At 37.9% G+C, this 20,547-nt stretch overlaps 1 protein-coding gene across 2 annotated transcripts; it reads left to right on the top strand.

Moving 5' to 3' along the window:
- The first annotated feature begins 1,430 nt into the window (after positions 1-1,430).
- ap3s1 (adaptor related protein complex 3 subunit sigma 1) lies at positions 1,431-16,214 on the top strand. Of its 2 annotated transcripts, XM_083553560.1 has the most exons (7): positions 1,431-1,635; positions 6,620-6,711; positions 6,834-6,945; positions 7,027-7,098; positions 7,555-7,662; positions 10,299-10,340; positions 15,614-16,214. In XM_083553560.1, the coding sequence occupies exons 1-6, from the start codon at positions 1,567-1,569 to the stop codon at positions 10,332-10,334; spliced, it is 489 nt and encodes a 162-aa protein (XP_083409686.1). In that variant the 5' UTR covers positions 1,431-1,566; the 3' UTR covers positions 10,335-10,340; positions 15,614-16,214. The 2 variants fall into 2 exon arrangements, with proteins under 2 accessions (XP_083409686.1, XP_083409685.1); XM_083553559.1 differs by lacking the exon at positions 10,299-10,340 and having other exon boundaries at positions 1,435-1,635.
- The last annotated feature ends 4,333 nt before the right edge of the window (positions 16,215-20,547 follow it).

The following is a 20,547-nucleotide window of genomic DNA, read 5'->3' on the forward strand; positions in this document are numbered from 1 at the left end:
TGTATGGGGTGGACAGGTGTCTTTATGCAGCTAACAACCTCAAACAGGTGCAACTAATTTAGGATAATAAATGTATTGGAGGTGGACATTTTAAAGGCAGACTAACAGGTCTTTGAGGGTCAGAATTCTAGCTGATAGACAGGTGTTCAAATACTTATTTGCAGCTGTATCATACAAATAAATAGTTTAAAAATAATATATTGTGATTTCTGGATTTTTTTTTTTAGATTATGTCTCTCACAGTGGACATGCACCTACGATGACAATTTCAGACCCCGCCATGATTTCTAAGTGGGAGAACTTGCAAAATAGCAGGGTGTTCAAATACTTATTTTCCTCACTGTACATATATAAATAAATGCAGATCTGTCACAGTTTTTAAATGAGAATAATAAAAAAAGGGTTGCATTGTGGTCCAGCACACAGTATTATGCTTCAAAGCACAAGGGCCCTGTGTGTTTGCATGTTCTCCTAATGTGTCTCCATATTCTCCTCAAGTGATTCCTCTGGATTTCATATTGTCCCTGGGTCTGAATGTGTGTATCTGGTGCCCTGTAGTGTCCCATCAAGGGCATACCTGCCTCATATCCATATCCACATCCACTGAACCAGACCAGAAGAAAATGTTTACTGGAAATAATGAATGAATGAATAAATGAATGAATGACTAAATGAATGAATAGATGAAGTATGCATATGGGTTAATAATAATAATAATAATAATAATAATAATAATAATAATAATAATAATAATAATAATAAAAATAAATAAATAGCAACTAAAATGGACTTGATTTGATAAAGCACTGTGCATATCAGGCATTACTTTATGGCCACCGATCAGGCATACCATTATGACCACCTGCCTAATATTGTGTTGGTCCCCCTTTTGCTGCTAAAACACCCAAACACCCAAATACCCATTGAGCATTAACAGCATTAACTTCAACAGCAATTTAAGCTACAGTTGCCCGTCTGTCGGATCGGACTACACGGGCCAACCTTCGCTTCCTGCATTAATGAGCCTTGGATGCCCATGACCCTGTTGCCGGTTCATCACTGTATCTTCCTTGGACCACTTTTGATAGATACTGACCACTGCAGACTGGGAACTGCCCACAAGAGCCGCAGTTTTGGAGATGCTCTGACCCAGTCGTCTAGACATCACAATTTGCCTTTTGTCAGACTCGCTCAAATCCTTACACTTGCCCATTTTTCTCGCTTCCAACACATCAACTTTAAAGACAAAAATGTTCACTTGCTGCCTAATATATCCCACCCACTAACAGGTGCCAAGACTCACCGGTCATAATGTTATAATGTCAAAATGTTATGTCTGGTCAGTGTGTATCAACATGTTAGTGAGACTTTTTCTTTGAGCCTCTGCGGAAGGATATGGGGATGATGTGCGGCGGTCGCTCGACTCCACGCACTGCGTGTGCGCATCCGCCGCGCCGCCGTGCAGTTGAGTGGCTCAGCACTAGTTTCACTCAAGTACTGTAACAGCGGAGCGGAGCGTTCTTTACCCGACTTGGCATTCGGATTCACTGCATCTTAAACAGTAACATGATAAAAGCCATACTCATATTCAACAACCATGGAAAACCCAGGCTTTCGAAATTTTACGAACATTACGTAAGTATGAGTTTCATTGACGCTAGCTAGCAAACTCCGGGCTAAGTTAAAGCACCAGTCGGATGAAACAGAGGTCTGGGAGAAAGAGAGAGATAGAGATAGAGAGAGAGAGAGAGATGTAGAGAGATAGAGATCTCCTCTCATTTCTCATAGAACCTCCACAGTTGTTTCGGGGTATATTTTTGTAATTGGCCATTTTACACAGTCATTAATTCACAGACTAATAAATGTGATAATGCCATTGGAAATGTCTGGAGCTAACTGGCTAGTCGAATCAGGGGCTGAACAGGCACTAGAAGACAAATCATTTGCCTGGAATTTCGGTGTCGTTTGATTTGACTGATTTGTTTAGTGTTTGGTTTTGATTTTATTATTGCAACATCGGGGTCAGTCAGTGATGGTTGACATCCTCCAGAACTGACCATGGAGTGTTTTCTTGCACAAGAGCATGCATCATCATGTGAATGTTAATTATAAATTGGAAAAAAAACACGCCGACTGAATCAGGTTAATGAAATACTAGATAAGAGAGGGAAGAGAGTGTCGTGTTACGTGTGTGTGTGTAATATGAGCTTGAATTTCTGATCATGTGTGATGCTACCAGCATATACTCTTACACAGGAGAGAGAGAGCGAGAGCTCGGGTTACCACGTGACCCGGCCTTGAGGTTGACTCGTGATTCAGTGAGTCTTCCCAGGCTGGATTCAACACACACACACACACACACACACACACACACACACACACACACGCGCACACGCGCACACACACACACACACACACGACCAACATCATTTGCACATAATTGCTGCTAACACAATTTCAGGGTTCCCATGTACAGTATTTATTATTATTATATGGACAAATCCATTTGAACTGCCACAAATCTACTGTCATGGTCCCTGCTGTGGTGTCACTTTGTCTCACTGTCTTATGTTGTTCTTTATTCATTAAATATCACACACGTCATGTCACACACGTCATGTCACACCCAGGTGGTTTTGTGTGGATTTGTGTTACTTTTTGTTTGTTTATAATATCTGATGTAGCACCTTGGTCCTGGGGGGAACATTGTTTCGTTTCCCCACTGTACTGTATCTGTACTGTGCTGGCGAACACATTTATTCCCAACGTCCTTTCTTTACTCAGGAAAAATAAATAAATAAACTCCAGCAAAATATTATTTTTAATCACTAAACTTTTGTTATACTGATGCGCCAAGTCTCAAATCAAGCAACAACGGCCGTAATTCTTCTTCTTCTTCTTCTTCTTCTTCTTCTTCTTCTTCTTTATTGGCAGTTCACATTCTTAAGTAGCGCATTACCACCATCTACTGTGGTAATGGATCAGAGACATACGTCTCGATTCCCCAGACCAAAAATCCGCCATAATGCACAAAGCCGGCAATTAAAACCGTCCGTGTGGAAACATAGCAAAAGTTCTGTTTGGTGCCCGAAAGATTTACGTAATATAAAACACCATAATTACTAAAAACATTCACAAGGATATTTTGTCTTCATGCTCTAAATGGAGTATGTTTTCACTAATAATATCCTTACATTTGCATTAAGCATTCATATTTGTCCATGCGTATGTTGATTAGAGTATTAAAAACTTGGGTATTTCAGGGTAAATTTTGAACAGATAAAAATGTGTGATTAAGTTGTGATTAATCGTGAGTTAACTCATGACAATCATGCGCTTAATCACGATTAAATATTTTGATTGATTGACAACCCTAATGTGTGTGTGTTTGTGTGTGTGTGTGTGTGTTTGTGTGTGTATATATATATATATATATATATGTTTGTATGTATGTATCTATGATTGAAGCAGCTACCGATGCGATGTGATACGATTCACCCCTATTACGATGTACAACGCAGTATGATCCAATTTCCGGTTTGATTCAACATTGCAACATGATGCAATGGGAAAAAAATATGATGCTATGCAATTTAATATCAGATAGTTTGCTTTCATTTATTTGGTTTATTATTGGACAGCAAATCATAAATTGCCTGTCTAAGTGATCTGAGATTAGAGAAGTGATCCATGCATCTCTTTCACATACCCACAGTTCTAAGACTGGTAGATTTGCATGGTTCAGGTTGTAATAGAAGAACTCAACACACAGTGAAATTGTTGGAGGTGGAGGAGAAATGAGCCACTACAGGAAGCATACACTGTTTCCACTCTTTGATTAGTGCTGCTTGCTTGTTTTGATTTTTATTTCCTCTTACCTAGTATGCACTCTGATTCAGACTCATGAAAAAAAAAAAAGCCTGTCACTTACCACAGGCACTCAGCCTTAAGCATGTGATCTCAGCCTCAGACGCTCAGCTCACAGGATATGAATTATCTGATAACTTTTGTACTCTTTTCTCACTACAGTCTTCAAGATCTTTGTTTTGAGGTTGTAAACCCATTGGCTGTCTGGACTTTAGTGTGGATGGATGGATGGATGGATGGATGGATGGATAGATACTTTATTCATCCCAATAGGAACACTTTTCAGGCACTGGTTTGCAGTAGGGCCATGATATAATCACTCGACTAAAAACTATACCATCACCAAAACAGATTAGTCTGAAGCAGTGATCAGTGAATATACAAGATCATCTTATGTTTGTTGACCGGCTGTAGGAAAAGTATTGAGGTTGTCTGTTGTCTGTGAAAGCAGCCGATTTTTGGCTGTTTACTGATTATTGTTTATTGAGGTTTGTATTGCAAGATCATTGCCATGCAAAAATCATTTCCAAGTACCATCACCAAGCATGCAAATATCATTGCCATGTAAGATCTGTAGTCTTGTAGTTCATTTCCCTGTTGCTCCTGGTTATTGTGTGATTGTTTGTAAAACCACTACAAGTTAATCGACTATCAGCATGCTAATATATTATATACATTTTAAAATCATAGAAACTATTTAAGTGTACAGAATATCATTAGTGTTTGTACTGTTGTACAAGATGTTAAGTTCTAGTAGGCAGCACTTAAATTTTATCTTCCATGCCGTGTACATAAAACTGTGTACTTTAACCTTGAACCTTAAAATGTCTCATTTTCACCTTCTGGGATTAATCTAAATCTATTACACATACAATTCCTTTCTACAATTTAAAGGCAAAAAACTGGCTAAGTAAATATTCTCTTTAATAATCCAATATTCTTTATCCTGCTTTATTATTATTATAAATTTTTTTATAGGAAGTTTGTTTTTATAAATAGCTACAAGCAGTTATTGTTGCATTTTTATTTTCTTGTAATTATTCAGGATGTAGAAATTCAGCTTTTGGACTCACTTATCCAGGGCAAATGAACAGAAGTGTTTTCCCATTAACAACATACAAGTGCAGAATATTTTGCCACTATAAACTGTGAATCTAAACTCCTCCACCAGCTGTCGGAATAAAAGCTCAAAAGCTACACACACGCGCCTTTTGTTTGAGCCTAAGCTAATATCAGATCACATTACCTCTGGCTTGTGTGAACAGTTCGCCTGTATAGATGTGATGTCAACGAATACATTTTTCATTGTTCCTTCCTTTGGATTCTTTTGAGTATAACATGTATATTTAATATGTATATTTATTGAATTCACAGGTCATCGTAGCAGGTGGGGACGGAGTTAATAGACATTTTTTCGAGTGAATAATATCTAGTGGCACGTGGGTGCTAGAATAATCTAAATCGTAAAAACTGTTTATTTTTGAAATGTAAATATTTTATGGGAGCAAGAATGCAGTGTGTGCTCGCAGGGTTCAAGCTGATTCAATTTTATTCCTTTACCTCATTCATTCCTTTTCATCCATTTACCCTGGAGTAACATCAGATGTGTAATAGAAGTATCAACTCAAGACGGGTTAGAGACCCACCTTTCCCACCTCCGCCCCCCCAAAGTGACAATAAATAAATAAAATCAAATGCGAGTGCCCTGTATGAAGCCTTTACACCAGAGGTTATGGGTTGCAGTGTCCCTGTGTGTGAGGAAACAATATAAATTTCCCTAATGGGAGTCATTTAAGGGGATTAACGAGATGCAGGTCTACTGTTATCTCAAAAAACAGCAGCACACTTCGATTTTACGTTGTCGGTTTGTTAATTTACATTTTTGGGCGGTTTTTTTCTGAGAGTGGAATTAAATGGTCTTAAGAAGTCTAGTGCAAGAGCTACCAGTAACCTCAGCTGATAACTACACCCTAATCACACTCATTGCAGGAACACGCACTGCTCCACACTCCACGGTGTAGGTGCCAAGCTAAATGTTGTCACTTGTCATGAAGTGGGGATGTAAATGCTGCTTAAAGAGCTCACATTACTGAATCGTGTATGCTCTTGAGCCCTTTACATTCATCCAAGCAAATTTTGTCCATAGTGATCTGCCAGCTGTGATCACAAACCAGTGAATTATGGCATTGTTTGTTTTTCTTTCTTTCTCTCTTTTTTTGTCCATGTTGGTATCGTTTTGTACCATCACAGAGTTTTCAACCATGAAATCTTTGCAGGTTATGGTTTTTACGGCATAGAAAAGTTTCATTCCAGTGGATTGATTTCTTCAGGGTTTATTCTTCATTTATGGGTATGAATAGAAAAAAAAAGAGGGAAATTGCAAGGGCATGTGAGCTGGAATCTGATGTTTCTCCACACCTCCAATGTGGACCAAAAGTCAAGCTTTAAACGAACCTAAATGAGTTCTTGACATGATGGGTGAAGTGCATTCTGTGCGATATAACGCCACACTCAATTTTCACTCAATTTTCTGCCGTTTCTCTCTTTTATCTTTTGTAGATTTGACACGCTTCATGTGTATGTCTGAGGTCACGGGGTAAAATAAGTGGGAATGGTTGCCCAAGTGTAGCAGCTGCGGAATAGACTGTGTAAACGAATTCATAATGTAATGTAATACAATTTTTGTGCAGACCTGCTTATGAAAAATAGAACTATTGCACAGTAATTCAGTTATTTGCTTATTTTATTCCAGACTGAAGACACAGAGCAGCAGATCATCAGGGAAACGTTTCACCTGGTATCAAAGCGGGATGAGAACGTCTGCAATTTTCTTGAGGGGGGAATGTAAGAACGATTAACACGCTTTAATTGTATATAGTAATAAACGCATTCAACAATAATTAAAAGTCTCGGAAAGCATTTTATTTTTGGCTGCTCAGTGTTAGTGATATTTTTTTTACACCCAGGTTGATCGGTGGCTCGGACAACAAGCTGATCTACAGACACTACGCCACGCTGTACTTTGTCTTTTGTGTGGACTCTTCAGAGAGTGAACTCGGCATTCTAGACTTAATCCAGGTACCTTATTGTCAGCAGTGTATTTCAGTGTTATAGTATAATTGGACTGTAAAAATAATCGTGTCATCTGTCATCACACAGGTGTTTGTGGAAACGCTGGACAAATGTTTTGAGAATGTCTGCGAGCTTGACCTTATTTTCCATGTTGACAAGGTAATGTATAATGATTTAAACAAACGTTTCCCTAGATAGACCTTTTACACTTTATGGCCACTTGTTTGTGAACACCTGACCATCACACCCACAAGCATCCAGTTCTAGATTTATTTCCCTATTGTTTATTTATTTTTTAGATAATAATAATAATAGAGTTCATCTGAGTGTTATTTAGGGGGGTTAAGGTCAAGGCTCTGTGCAGGTCACACAAGATTTTTCACACCACATTTGGCAAAGTTAATTCTGTTAATATATTTGCACACTTCAAACTTTGTGCCAGCAGAGAAGGAAAGACCCACATATACAGTATGTGTGCTGGTCATGTATCCACAGACTTCTGTCCATATAAGGGCACATTTGTGATTGAGTTTTTTCTGAAGAAAATAATCAAAGAGTATTGCATTCCAGTCTTTTCACTGTTACCTGTTAGCATTTGACTTTGACATTTCCCAGGTACACAATATCCTGTCTGAGATGGTGATGGGTGGCATGGTCCTGGAGACTAACATGAACGAGATCATAACGCAAGTGGATTCCCAAAACAAGATCGAGAAGTCTGAGGTAAGACTCATGCAGCTATGCAACTCTATTCTAGGAATGTGCAGGCATGACTGTATGTGGACCGCATGTCCCAGAATGCCCTTTCTGTGATGCCTGTTTGTGGCTCTCTGGCCTGCTATGCTGTGCTCCACACTAAAAGCTCAACCTGCAAATTGCAGTCCCTGCTCTAAAACTGAGTTATTTACAGTATCCATTGGGGGATCAAATTCTGACTTCACCCGAAACACCCACGTGACTAGTGCTGCGTCTCTCACCGAGTATTTCAGCTAGCTGGAACACAGCTCCAAAATGACCATAACACTCATGTTAACAAGATGTTCTCTTTCACCGGAGAGAGCGCTTAGAAGGTTGTGGGGATGATGGCAGTAATGATTAAGATTTTATGGTGAGTCAAAGACATTATATTTGGTTGCTAGAATGATTCAGGCTTCATTAAAGATTTGCTGGCAGGCAATATTGTTTATTACCATCATTCGATAAAACAGTATAATTGGCACCTTTTGCTTTCATTCAACATTGTCCTGATTGATTAGCTGTGCTATTCTGTGCCTCTCAATAGTTATAAAGATTGCTTTTTATATCTACATTGTTTCTTTATTTATCTGAAAATGGTACATTTTATTTAGAAGGTCAAACTATACACCTGCATGTTCATGATATCACCCACCGAATAACGTGGGAGAACAGCAATGCATAAAATCATGCAGACACATCAGAACGGGGAGAAATGTAATCTCAGGGACTTTGTCTGTTCGTTTCTTCATTTATTATGTTAAACGCTTTGCCAATTTTTACCCACTAGTTAGATTTTCCCTGTCAAAATTGTATTATTGTAGTTTTTTTTCAGCCATTTCCCTGTACTACAATACCCACACTACATTACACAAATTACTGCTATGGTCAAATAATCCTTGCTGCTGCCTGCCGATGTCTAACTATTTAAATCCTTAGTGCTGCTTGCTACCTTTCATGTAGTGCCCAGATATTCACCTCAAGCAGATAAAATCTTCTTCCAAGGTGAATCAGGAGTGGAGTGAACTAGTTTTATTATCCAGGAAAAACATGACAGTGTCGAAGAGGCCAAGTAACACTATTTTCAAAAGTTGCTGAAGACTGTTACTATTTTATATTTTGGGTTTTCTACACACGTACAAAAAAAATCACCCATAGCAGACTATTGGTATAGATACTGTGGATCTGATAATAATTGTGTACTTAGTGTGCATGTTCACTGTTTGAGTCTTTTGTGGCTTCAAAAACAGGCATTTTGAATTCTATTGAACTTTATGAATTCTATCGAACTTTACTTTTACTATCTCTCCAACAAATAACAGATTACTAACAATAGATGAATGAACTGGAATTCAGTTTAGTAATTGCATGGGTGCAATTATGTATAATTATAAATTTTTTTTTAAATAACCAATTTTTGGGCTTTGTTTTTTGTTTTATAAAGGAGTGAATAAGTGAGTAAATATCTGAATTATTCTCAGCACCTTTGTGTCATTAACATCAAATCTTCTTGCTTGATCTCTCTTTTGACAACCTACCTTAGACCGCAATGTGTTACAAAATGACCCTTAACTTGAATTTACATATGAATGAGCAAATTATAAACATTCGGTACGTTTGTTCATATTACGTTTTTTTTTTAAAACTGTCTAACTTGAGTCTTGCAGCTTTTTTGCTAATTATATCATCATATGTTTTGAATTATTTTACATTTTGAATGATTTTTGAATTATCTGTAGTTTAGGTATATATGGCATGATATTACAATAACTACCCAACAGATTTCCATAATTCTATATTTTTACAGTATAACACACACACACACACACACACACACAAACACACATTTCCCTGTACCTTTCTCATTAGGAAATAATAAACATGACTACAATGGGATTTTGAAGGTGACAGCCATTTGTAACAATATAAACTTCACTATTTGACCAAATATTATCTATATGTAAGCCTTCCCCAAATGGTTTGCCGAAAAAATTGGAAGCATGCGATTTTCTACCATGTCTTTGATAAAGCCCAAACCTGTTACAGCATGACTATTTTTCTGTGCATAAACTATTAAGTAAACTTCCTGGTATGTTCATCCAGTCATCTGGACATAATGAATTAACAGTAGTGGCAGAATGGGGAAGCTTATTCATCTTTGTCCATCTGCTCATACAGCAGTTGCAGTACTTGTTAACAGGAGAACACCTTGTGCTTAGACTCACAAAAGTATGTTAAAGTGCATTCTGAATACTAGCAGGGTGTGGAGGAGGTAGGTCCTGATTACTTCAGAATGAATGTCTGCTTATAGCTCAGATTGTGCAAACCCTGTTCAAATACTGCTGCTTTCTGAAAAAAATACAGGAAGAGTGAAAGTATTACGAAATGTGCATAATGACCACAACCTGCTGCTTGACTATCACAGCATTATACATGCACATGCATAATAACATGCACATGCATAATAACGTACATTTTGTTCGTTCAATCACATAGTCTGCGGTCTAAGGTGGGTTATATTCACTCTTTCCGTTCTACAGACTGTGATTACTTATCTGCTTTAACTACCATTCCTCATTCCTCTTTCCTGACTTTCTCTAGTTCTTTCCATTCTCTTCTTGCAGACGTTTATCTTTCAGTCCCCCAGGCAGGACAGGTAGACCCAGGTACTGCTCTGAATTCCCAACCAATCATTTTGTACAATTTTGCACATCCTGAGGACGAATATTAGACTTTTAAGAGGTACACGGTGTACCTTTTGTGCAGACTGCAAGGTCTAGTTTTAAACGCATAAACTGTCTGGTTGAAAGGATCCAGTGAAGATCCATCATCAGAAGACAACCATAGCAACGAAGCTAAAAGTTTAAACAGATCTAATTGTTACCTGTTTGGGTTTAAATTGAATGATTTCTACTTCTGTGCGCTGAACACGCGCTATAACTGTGGAATTTATTTCAGGCAAATAGAAAATCTGCAGTTTTAAAACAATTGTTGATTGGCTTTCAGTCCAAAACAAAAGTTCGTTCTCAGGATAACATGGAAGATCGCAGCAGATTTGTATTAACATTTTTTGGGGAAATCGCTAATATTGTGTTAATCAAAGAGACGATTTTGCTATGGCATAATATGGATCACAAGCCAAAAAATATTTGGGACAGAAAATCTTTTTTTTTGTTTTTGTTTCCCAGATTGAGAGTATTTATAAGTTTATCGGTGCAAATTGATAACTGGTAATGACTGACTGACTTAAATGCATTAATTTTCGAAAATCGTCTATTTCATGTATTACTTTTATAATATTTCAAATCTTGACAGTAGTAAAAGCAATTTCATTAAATTGTTGATGACCAGCATGGGATTATTGCACTAAAAAAAAAAATTCTCAGTCTAGTGATGGGCAGTTTTTAAATGTGGACATTCGTCCATTTCTTTTAAGTCATTTAATAATTAAATCAAACCAGGCAACTCAGTTTGCCAACACAAAAGAGTCTTCTATACTCTAAAACAAAAACAATCTTGTCTTATGTAACTTTTTGGTGGGAATCACCTGGATATGCATGCATGCCGGGACCTTTCACCAACAGTAAATACTGCTGGTAGATAGCTTTGTTTTCCATTTCTTTTTCATGCCTTGCACACATCTGACCACTTGCACCACAGAGCTATCTGTTTGCAGGTACTGGTAAACTCGGCTTCAAAAATCAAGGTTTGAGAATCACAAAATGATCTTGGGAAATCCATCCATGTGGAACCACACATTTTCACACCAACCCATACTTTTTTCTGCCTGCCTTGCAGTTGCACTAGCACTCAGCAGACGTTCATCTGCTAGACATCCCATCACTAACGAGTGCCACAGAGCACAAAACAGCTGAAAACCATAACACAATTGGAAGAAAATAAATCAGTTATTTTGACATGAGACCCTCCAAAAAGCTGTTGCCGTGATTCAGAATGGTTGTTCTCTCTTGGACAGATACATAATAGAGAAATCAGGCCCCACAATCTAGACCAAGAGTTCCATGCAACAATGTCATTGTTCAGTCGAAAGACAGTTGTTCTGTCTAAATGTCCATTTGAGAAGCCCGAATTGGTTTTTAAAAACTTTCTCTTTCAGGAAAAGTTGCCAGATGTTATCCAGGCTGTGCAAGAACAGGACCGGGTCACATTGCTGGTCTCTTGCGATCCCTATTTTCATGTCCGCTTATCCTTTTGTCTTTCAAGAATTCGTCATTCCAGTTCAAAGTTTTGCACTATGGCTACTTTGTGTGCCTCCATCAAGGACCAGCTCATTCATTCGCTCACAGTATATCATACCCTCACACGGCATGGTGCTCGTCCTCACAGTGAACTCAAAAATGACTCCTTAGCCTAGGACCCCCATATGCCACAAAAAGAGGTGCCCTTGTCTCAGATAGAGGGGCACAGGCTGTTCTAGCTTGCTGAAGAGAGACGAACTTGCTGGAGGCTTTTCAAATAAAAAACGAGTCTTGTTAGGGAGGGGTTGGCAAGCAGATGTGTGGTGTGTTCAATTCCTCATGATGATGTGGCATACATTACCCAGACCTCAGGTGGTTAGGAGGGGAAAATAGAACACTATTTATTCATGGTTCCTTGTCGTTTGGGGGCTAGCAAAGGGCTAGAGAGAAAGTTTCAGGTGGAACACGACTGCAATTCATTTATTGTCAGTACCGAGTTATACATTGTACTTTGACTTTGTTGAAGGTCTCAGCATGTGTGTGTGTGTGCATGTGAAAACGTTGGTATTCGGGTGATTCTTGCCACCACCGGTCGTAATCCAGAATACACAGAACAATAGCTCCATGCATAACAAGTGACCATTTTTCTGCAGCTGAAGATCAGAGTCTCTATAGATCTCCCAATAGATTTTTTTTTTCTTTACTCAAGATTACAAAGAAACAAATCATTCACATGCTTTGATAAATTATAGAGTTGCTTAAAAATTATGTTTGAGTGGATCCTATTTTATAATAAATAGTTTATAGTGAAGAGTTTCTCCCTACGGCCCAGAGTAGTCTGATCTACTGGTCACCTGACAGTGACACTACAACAAATGTGATTTATTGTGTAGTAGGCGTAAAGGTTTTTTATTCTTGACATTATATAGTTACGTTATATTTACTTTTCAGAGTTGAGTAGCAAGTACTTTATTAATCCCCTAAGAGTAAATTCAGTATATTATTCTATATCTATTCTTATTTATGAGTAATACAATGAATGTACACATGGATGTGTGCTACTGTAGGTGTTCGAACTTGCAGCATGTGCATTAGCCTGCACATAATGTCCAGATACTGCCGAGTGGTGAACCAGTCAATTTTAAACTCGTGGTCTGGTCTAATTAAATGGTTGATTAAAAATAATGTTGTAATGCCCATCACTAGTTTAGTTTTAGACTTGTATCCTCTCACAGCTTATCTTCAATATGCATGAATAAAAGCACATTATTCTTTTACACCTTTTGTAATCAGTCAGTTCTTACTAGACATTCGTGTCTGTATGTCTGTTAGAAGTTTTAATTCCATTTATTCACAGTTTTGTCTGTGCATCTATTCTTATGGGCTCTGTCAACAATTCCTTACCCAGGCTTGGGACAAACATACAAATATGTTCCTTTTTGAATCACTTTATAACATGCTACAGATGTAATATCCATACGCAGATATTAATCACACTGTATACAGGGTTATTTGAGAATTCACATATCCATATAGCAGTTTTGTTGACCCGTCACTAACTAATGTGTGGAATTCCTCACTGTTGCTCTGGCTGTGAATATTTCAGTGTGCAATCCTCACCATTTTTGCTTGTATTGTTGGGATTGTATAGGAATGTTATCCCTACATTTTTATTTCTTTTTTTTTTTTCTTTTTTATTTAATACTTTCATATTTAGGCCTTTTGAATGCCATACTGTATTATGATTTTTATTTATATTTAAAATCTAGGGAGGAAAAAACAGAAAATTTTACCGTAAGAGATTAAAACAGGTTTTATATATATATATATATATATATATATATATATATATATATATATATATATATATATATATATATATATATATATATATATAAAACCTGTTTTAATGAGAGCATTTACACAAAGGAAGTTCATTCTTTGGTTGGCTTTAGGAATTCTGGTTTCCAGTTAAATAGTCTTTAGAAATTGTAGTGCATATAAAAAATCTAAATTGATCGTTACATACAGTCAGCCATAACATTTGAAACCGCCTCCCTAATATTGTGTGATTCCCAAAAGAGCCTGGACTCCACAAGACCTCTGTAGGTATGCTGTGGTATCTTGCACCAGGACGTTAGCAACAGATTCTATAAGTTGGGTTGCAAGTTCCTATGTAGAATGGATCTGCATGTCCAGCACATTGCACAGATGTTTGATCAAATTCAGACTGGACAGTTGGGCAGCTGGAGGACAAACCCTTTGTCATGTTCCCCAAATCATTTTTTAAAAATCTTTGCAGTTTGGCAGGGAACATTATCTTGCTGGAAGAGGCTACTGCCATTAGGGGATATTGTTGCCATGACTGCGGTGTACTTAATCTCCAACAATGTTTAGGTAGGTGGTATGTGTCAAAGGAACTTCCACATGAATGCCAAGACCCAGGGTTTTCCAGCAAAACATTGCCCAGAGCATCACACTGCCTCCATTGGCTTGCCTCCCTCCCCCCCCATAGTACATCCTAACAGCATCTGTTTCCTTATTGACACTTCCACTCAGTTGTCTGTATGACCATCTTCCTCCATTGCTCCATGATACAGTTTTGATGCTTGTGTGTGTCATATGTGTTTTCACTATGAACAGTGTTCAGCATGGGCCCTCTGACCGGTCTGCAGCTACGTAGCCTCATATGCAACAAGCTGTCGATTCCTATAGGTTTCTTGTGCGCTATCAGTGGTTGACAATTGTTTTTCCTTGGACCATTTTTGGTAGGTACTAAGCCCTGTATAGCAGGAACTCCCCAAAAATCTGCTGTTTTAGAACAATGCAACAACCCGGTCATGTCGCCATTAGAGTTTTACTTTTTAAAGCTTAAATCCTTTCAACACACCTACTTTGAGATCTGACTTTTCACTTGCTGCCTAATATATTCCCAAACTCCTTGACAGGTGCTACTGATCAACATTATTAACTTAATCTGTCAGTGGATTCAATGTTCTGGCTGATCGTTGTATATTGATCTAATAGATCTAATCTATTTTTTTTAATATGTGCTATATGAAATAAGTGCTTTAAGTGTTGAGAACAGATTGCTCATTGCTGCCAGTAAAGAAGTAGCCTACTGGCCTCAGAATGGTAGCCAGTTTGTTGTGAATGGAATACACAGTGTAACAGTTTGGCTTATTAAGGAACAATATTACATTTAAATTCTTATTATTTATAGTAATGAGGCACAATTATGGGGTAGTTGCCTCAAATCATGAGAAAATGCCTTATCGCTGCACTGGTTGACAATTTGTCTGGCATACATGTCAAGTTAACAAGTTAACTCCTGTCATCCTCTGTGGAATTGCGATTAGATGTTTTTTTGTTTTTTCTTCCACTGCTTTTCCCTATTTTTCGTGCCTAGTTCATTCAAGACTTTTAGTTTTGGAAAAAAATTTATATAGCCCATGCTTTAACCTTTGCATTTTGTGAACACCCAGATATTCAGTTTTCATTGTTACGATTTGCAGGTAGTTACACTCGAAATTGACCCCGAGACATGCATGTGCATATTGAGCTGTGAGAACAAGAATGCCAGTTTGCACCCATCTGTTATGTGCTTCGCATTTCGTGTGATGTCGACTGTATCTGTGAATCGTGACTCGATTGTCCGTGTTGCCTGTTCTTGTGCGAATATTTCCATGCCATGGTTCAAACACTACTGTTACTGTGTGTTGGTGCGTGTGTGTTCACAGGCTGGTATTGCAGGGGCTCCTGCACGTGCTGTTTCAGCAGTAAAGAACATGAACCTGCCAGAAATGCCCAAGAACATCAACATTGGAGACATCAGCATAAAAGTGCCAAACTTGCCGTCTTTTAAATAACAGCAGTGGACAGGATGGGCGTACATATATGCTAAATGTTTACCAAACACAAATTGAATATCTTGTAAAGAAGGTACTTTGCGGTTTCCTGTCGTGTTTCTTTTGGTCTTGGAATGCCATTTATGTGTAAATCTTTTTTTTTTCTCTTTTTTTTTTACTCTATGGAAATGAAGTATTTATTTATTACATTCCATTAGCCTTTCTGAAGGTTTGCTCCTACAATTTGGCTGCTACAGTATTTGAAGATCATGTCTTTATAGTGCTTTGTACACCAGACCTATAAATATCCTCGATTATGGAAACATCCAAGTGATGCTGTATATGCTTTAATCGTATTACTGGTATTATACTGTATGTAATCAGAGTATTTTATATATAATTTATCTTTTCTTACTCTAAGAAATGCTTTTATCTTAATCAGTGCATGTGAGTGTTTTCTGTTTTTCACAACAATAAAAAAAAAGCCTCTTTATTTCTTGTATTAGTGCTTTCCTTACACTGTAGTGTAATATATTATAATAGAAAACTCTTATTAAAAGCTCATTGCACCTTGCATTTTCCATGCATACACAAACACACAACAGGATTCTAATTAAATACAAGTACTGTATTTAGAGTGAACACAACAAATGATGCATGTGAGCAGGAACATTTCACTTTTATGTTGGTGTGACTGTCATACATGAAGCTTTGTTTTGTTGTGCACACATTTAATCTCAAAGCAGAGGCCCGGTGAACATTTCCAGCACATACTTTCTGACACATTACCTGTTCTTTCTAAATAAAGTACTTGTATTTAAATACATTCATGATGTGTTTGTTTATGCATGGAAAATGCATACACTGGGACACAACAAATGAAAGCTACATGTGAGCAGGACAATTTCACTTTTATGTTGGGGTGACTGTCATTCATGAAGCCCACAAGTAAAACAAAGCCAGTGTTCCTTAACACACCAGATTTCCTCACAATGCATCCATAGCATCTGTAGAAACTGCCCGTTCTGGGCCATGTTGCTTTAAATGATGCTACTCCTTTGTCATGGGAAGTGAAACAAAAAAAAATATTTTAAAATATATGATTGTTATATTATTGTTATTTATTATTGTTATTCAAATATTCTTAAACATGAACAAACATTTCTAGAATCTTGTTAGAGGGCCTGATAATAAATGTGCAATTTAAAATATCAAATAAGTATAAGCCAACCAAAAATTCCAGTTTTGCAGTGTAAGGTTTTTGCTGCATTTAGCAGAAGCCCGTCCGGAGCGACTCAAAAGTGCTTTGAGTCTCTAGCAATGAATAAATCTACACTGGTACACTGGATTACAAACTTAAAATAAATCAGCCTATAACTCTGTTGAGTTAGTTTCACCAAGGTTGCGAGCAGTGGTTGAAGGGGAGAGAAGAGAGTACTGAAGAGTTATTTGGAGATCTTGACCTGGAGATGAATCACCTGGGATAATCAGCAGTTCTGTTTTGCTGGGGTTGAAGTTTAATTGATGAGCACTTATACATGAAGATATGTCCGTCAAGCATGCCGAGATCCGAGCGGAAGATGTGGTATTTGAGGGAGGGAAGGAAAAGATGAGTTGAGTGTCATAGGCATAGCAGTGGTAAGAAAACCCATGTGAGGATATGACATTACCAATAGAGTGGGTATAGGGGGAGAAAGGAAGGGGACCAAGTACCAAGCCTTGTGGAACACCAGTGGAGAGTCTGCATGGGGCAGATGTGGACCCCCTCTATGTTACCTGGTATGAGCAACCTTACAGGTAGGAAGCAAACTATTTCTATGCTGCTCCACAGATACCGAGGCTCCTGAGGGTAGACAAGAGAGCCTTGTGGTTGACTGTGTCGAATGCTGCTAAAAGGTCAAGAAGGATGAGCACAGATGACAGCTTGGCTGATCGAGCAGCATGTAGTTTCACAGAAACAGCCAAAAGGGCTGTCTCTGTGAAATGTGCCGCTTTGAAGCCAGACTGGTTTGGATCATGGGGAGAACTAATAGGCACAGACCAACACTCTATAATCAACTAAGTTAAGTAGATATACAAAAGTCAAAACCTTACCAGTAGAGAATAGATTCAAGATAGAGCTAAAGCACACTTTAGCTCAGAGGTGCACACTTCAGATTAGATGTGTTGTCCTGAATTCATGCATTACTGAAGGAGAAAGCATTTTTCTGTTAAGATGTTGCTTGTGCAATTCTCTGGTGTGAGATTACATGCTGTCTGTGGTGATCTGTATGTCTGTGAGAGTGATTATTGTAATCTTAGACAGCTGAAGTGGTTTACATTTTGGGAAACAAATTTTCAGTATCTTTGCCTTCTCACTCTTCCCACACATGAATTATTAATGGATTAATAAAGAATTATTACACAGTGGTAAACATAGCCCTGTTCTAACTTTTTTAAAACCTCTTGCAAACATCAAATTCAAAATTACCTTATTATTTTTCCTAAAAATAGTAAATATTCTCAGTTTAAACATTTTATATTCGTTTTATTGTGACTAGAATAAGGGGTTATAAAATTTGCAAATCATTGCATTCTGTTTTTATTTACATTTTACACAGTGTCGCAACGTTTTTGGAATTGGGGTTGTATTATTGCAATTGTGTTATTTATTTGGTTCTCACTTATCTAAACAATAAAAAAATGTAACTGAAATTATACTTAAGATCTAGCTACTGCACTCAAGTGTGCAACAAAATCGTAAAAATGTATTCACTAAAATCAGTAGATGGAATTTTTGTCAGCCTTGTTACAAAAAAATCAATGTAGGTGTAGCAACAAAAGAAAAGCATTTGTATTTCCCAGCCAGTGTTGTGCTAGTTACTAAAAAATAGTAACTAGTTACAGTTACTCGTTACTTTATTCAAAAAGTAACTAAATTACTTTGTTGATTACTTACACCAAAAAGTAATGTGTTACTGTTAAAAGTAACTTTTTTAGTTACTTTTTTAAGAAACCTTCTTTAATGTTCCCATTAATGCCCTTTATGCGTTATGGTCTATACAATCACAAAACTGACTTAAACACAAAGTAATTTCTAAACACTATTTTATTAAAGTCAGACCAGCACAAACTAAATATATCACAAGGATTTCTGAAATAAATAACAAAACAAGCTGAATAATATATTCAGAATCAAAAACTAAAGTGGCTTCTGCTGTTGTGTTGAGCTCTTAAAAATGATCCTTTCACAGCTTAAATCTGAAAACTTTCAACAATGTAGAACATAACACCGGGTTAGCTTCTAGCTTCTAGCTTCATCGAGGCATGGAGTTTCTGGAGGAGCTTTGACAGATTGGAGTTGCTGCTATCGCAGTAGATACGACCTCCGACCCAGAAAGACACAGCTTACAATTGGCTAAAAAGTTTTTGTCCTTATACTCAACTAAAGTGAAATAATGAGCATATTTCCACTTTGAGAAACTCGTCTTGCTCTCGCCTCGACTCGCCATTACTGCTGCACAGACCTGAATTAATGGAAAAACGCCCACAGTGCATCTTCTTCGTGTTTACAGTGGTTCATCCACCAATCCTACAGTGCGTCTTCTTCCTGTTTACAGTGGTTCATCCACCAATCCTACAATGCGATGCTGCTGTAATGTAAGCAAGTTAGACTGTAGTCTACACTTCAGCCGAAATTAATTCATTTAAAAAAGTAAAGGGTAACGCACCATACGGTAATGGATTTACCTTATTTTTAAAAGTAACGCGTTACAGTATTAGTTACTGTCAAAAATAACTTTGTTACTATAACACGTTACTAGTAATGGGTTACTGCCCAACACTGTTCCCAGCTATGTTAGGACGTTGGGGACAGAGCGCCGGATCGGCCGTGTTACAGCACCCCTGGAGCAATGAGGGTTAAGGGTCTTGCTCAAGGCATGGCAATACCAGAGCTTGAACCTTCAACCTTCTGATCAGTAACCCAGAGCCTTAACCACCTCCCCAAATATGGACAAAAGTATGGATGCCCGACCATTCCACTTATATGTGTGTTCAACATCCCATTCCAAACCCATGGCCATTAATATGGAGTTGGTGCTGCTTTTACTGCCTCCAGTCTTCTGGAAATCCCATTAAGGCTTCTTATATGCAAATCAGTATGGTTGAGGGCTGATGTTGGGAGAGAGGCCTGGTATGGAAAAGGGATTAAGGCCAGAAACATTGGAGGTGGGTTTAAACTGTTCTACCATGGTGTGGATAAATAGAAAAATGGTGTAGTAGAGTTTATAATGTGAGTGATGAACGTGAAGCTGGAAGGCGTGATGATAAATGTCATTAGTGCTTATGTTTCACAAGTGGGTTGTGAGATGGAGGAGTAGGAAAAATTTTGGAGAGAGTTAGATGGAGTGGTAGAAGGGGTACCTAGGAATGAATTGGTGATTGGAGCAGATTTCAATGGGCATGTAGGTAAAGGGAACAGAGGTGATGAGGAGGTGATGGGTAAGGTATGGCCTATGTTCTATGTAGCAAACTTGAAGGAGATTGGAGACTGTAAGTTGTTGGCAGGGGACAGTGTAGCTAGACAGTATCGGGTGGTGGTCTGTAAGATGGTTTAAGAGGTGAAGAATAAGAGGAGGAGATTAAGGACTAAAAGAAGAATAAAATTGTGGAAACTGAAGGAGGAAGACTAGTGTGGGGTTCAGGGAAGAGGTCAGACAGGGGCTCGGTGGTTGTGAAGAGGTGCTGGATGATTGGGCAACTACTGCAGAAGTGATAAGGGAGACAGCTAGGAAAGTACTTGGTGTTACATCTGGAAATAGAAAGGAAGACAAAGAGACATGGTG

The sequence above is a fragment of the Silurus aristotelis genome (assembly GCF_946808225.1).
Source record: "Silurus aristotelis genome assembly, chromosome: 11".
NCBI lineage: Eukaryota > Metazoa > Chordata > Actinopteri > Siluriformes > Siluridae > Silurus > Silurus aristotelis.

Coding starts and splice junctions, on each gene's coding strand:
- ap3s1 (XM_083553559.1), top strand. CDS start 1,567: ATGATAAAAGCCATACTCATATTCAACAACCATGGAAAACCCAGGCTT. Junction 1,636..6,619: donor CGAAATTTTACGAACATTAC/GTAAGTATGAGT, acceptor ATTTTATTCCAG/ACTGAAGACACAGAGCAGCA. Junction 6,946..7,026: donor GCATTCTAGACTTAATCCAG/GTACCTTATTGT, acceptor GTCATCACACAG/GTGTTTGTGGAAACGCTGGA.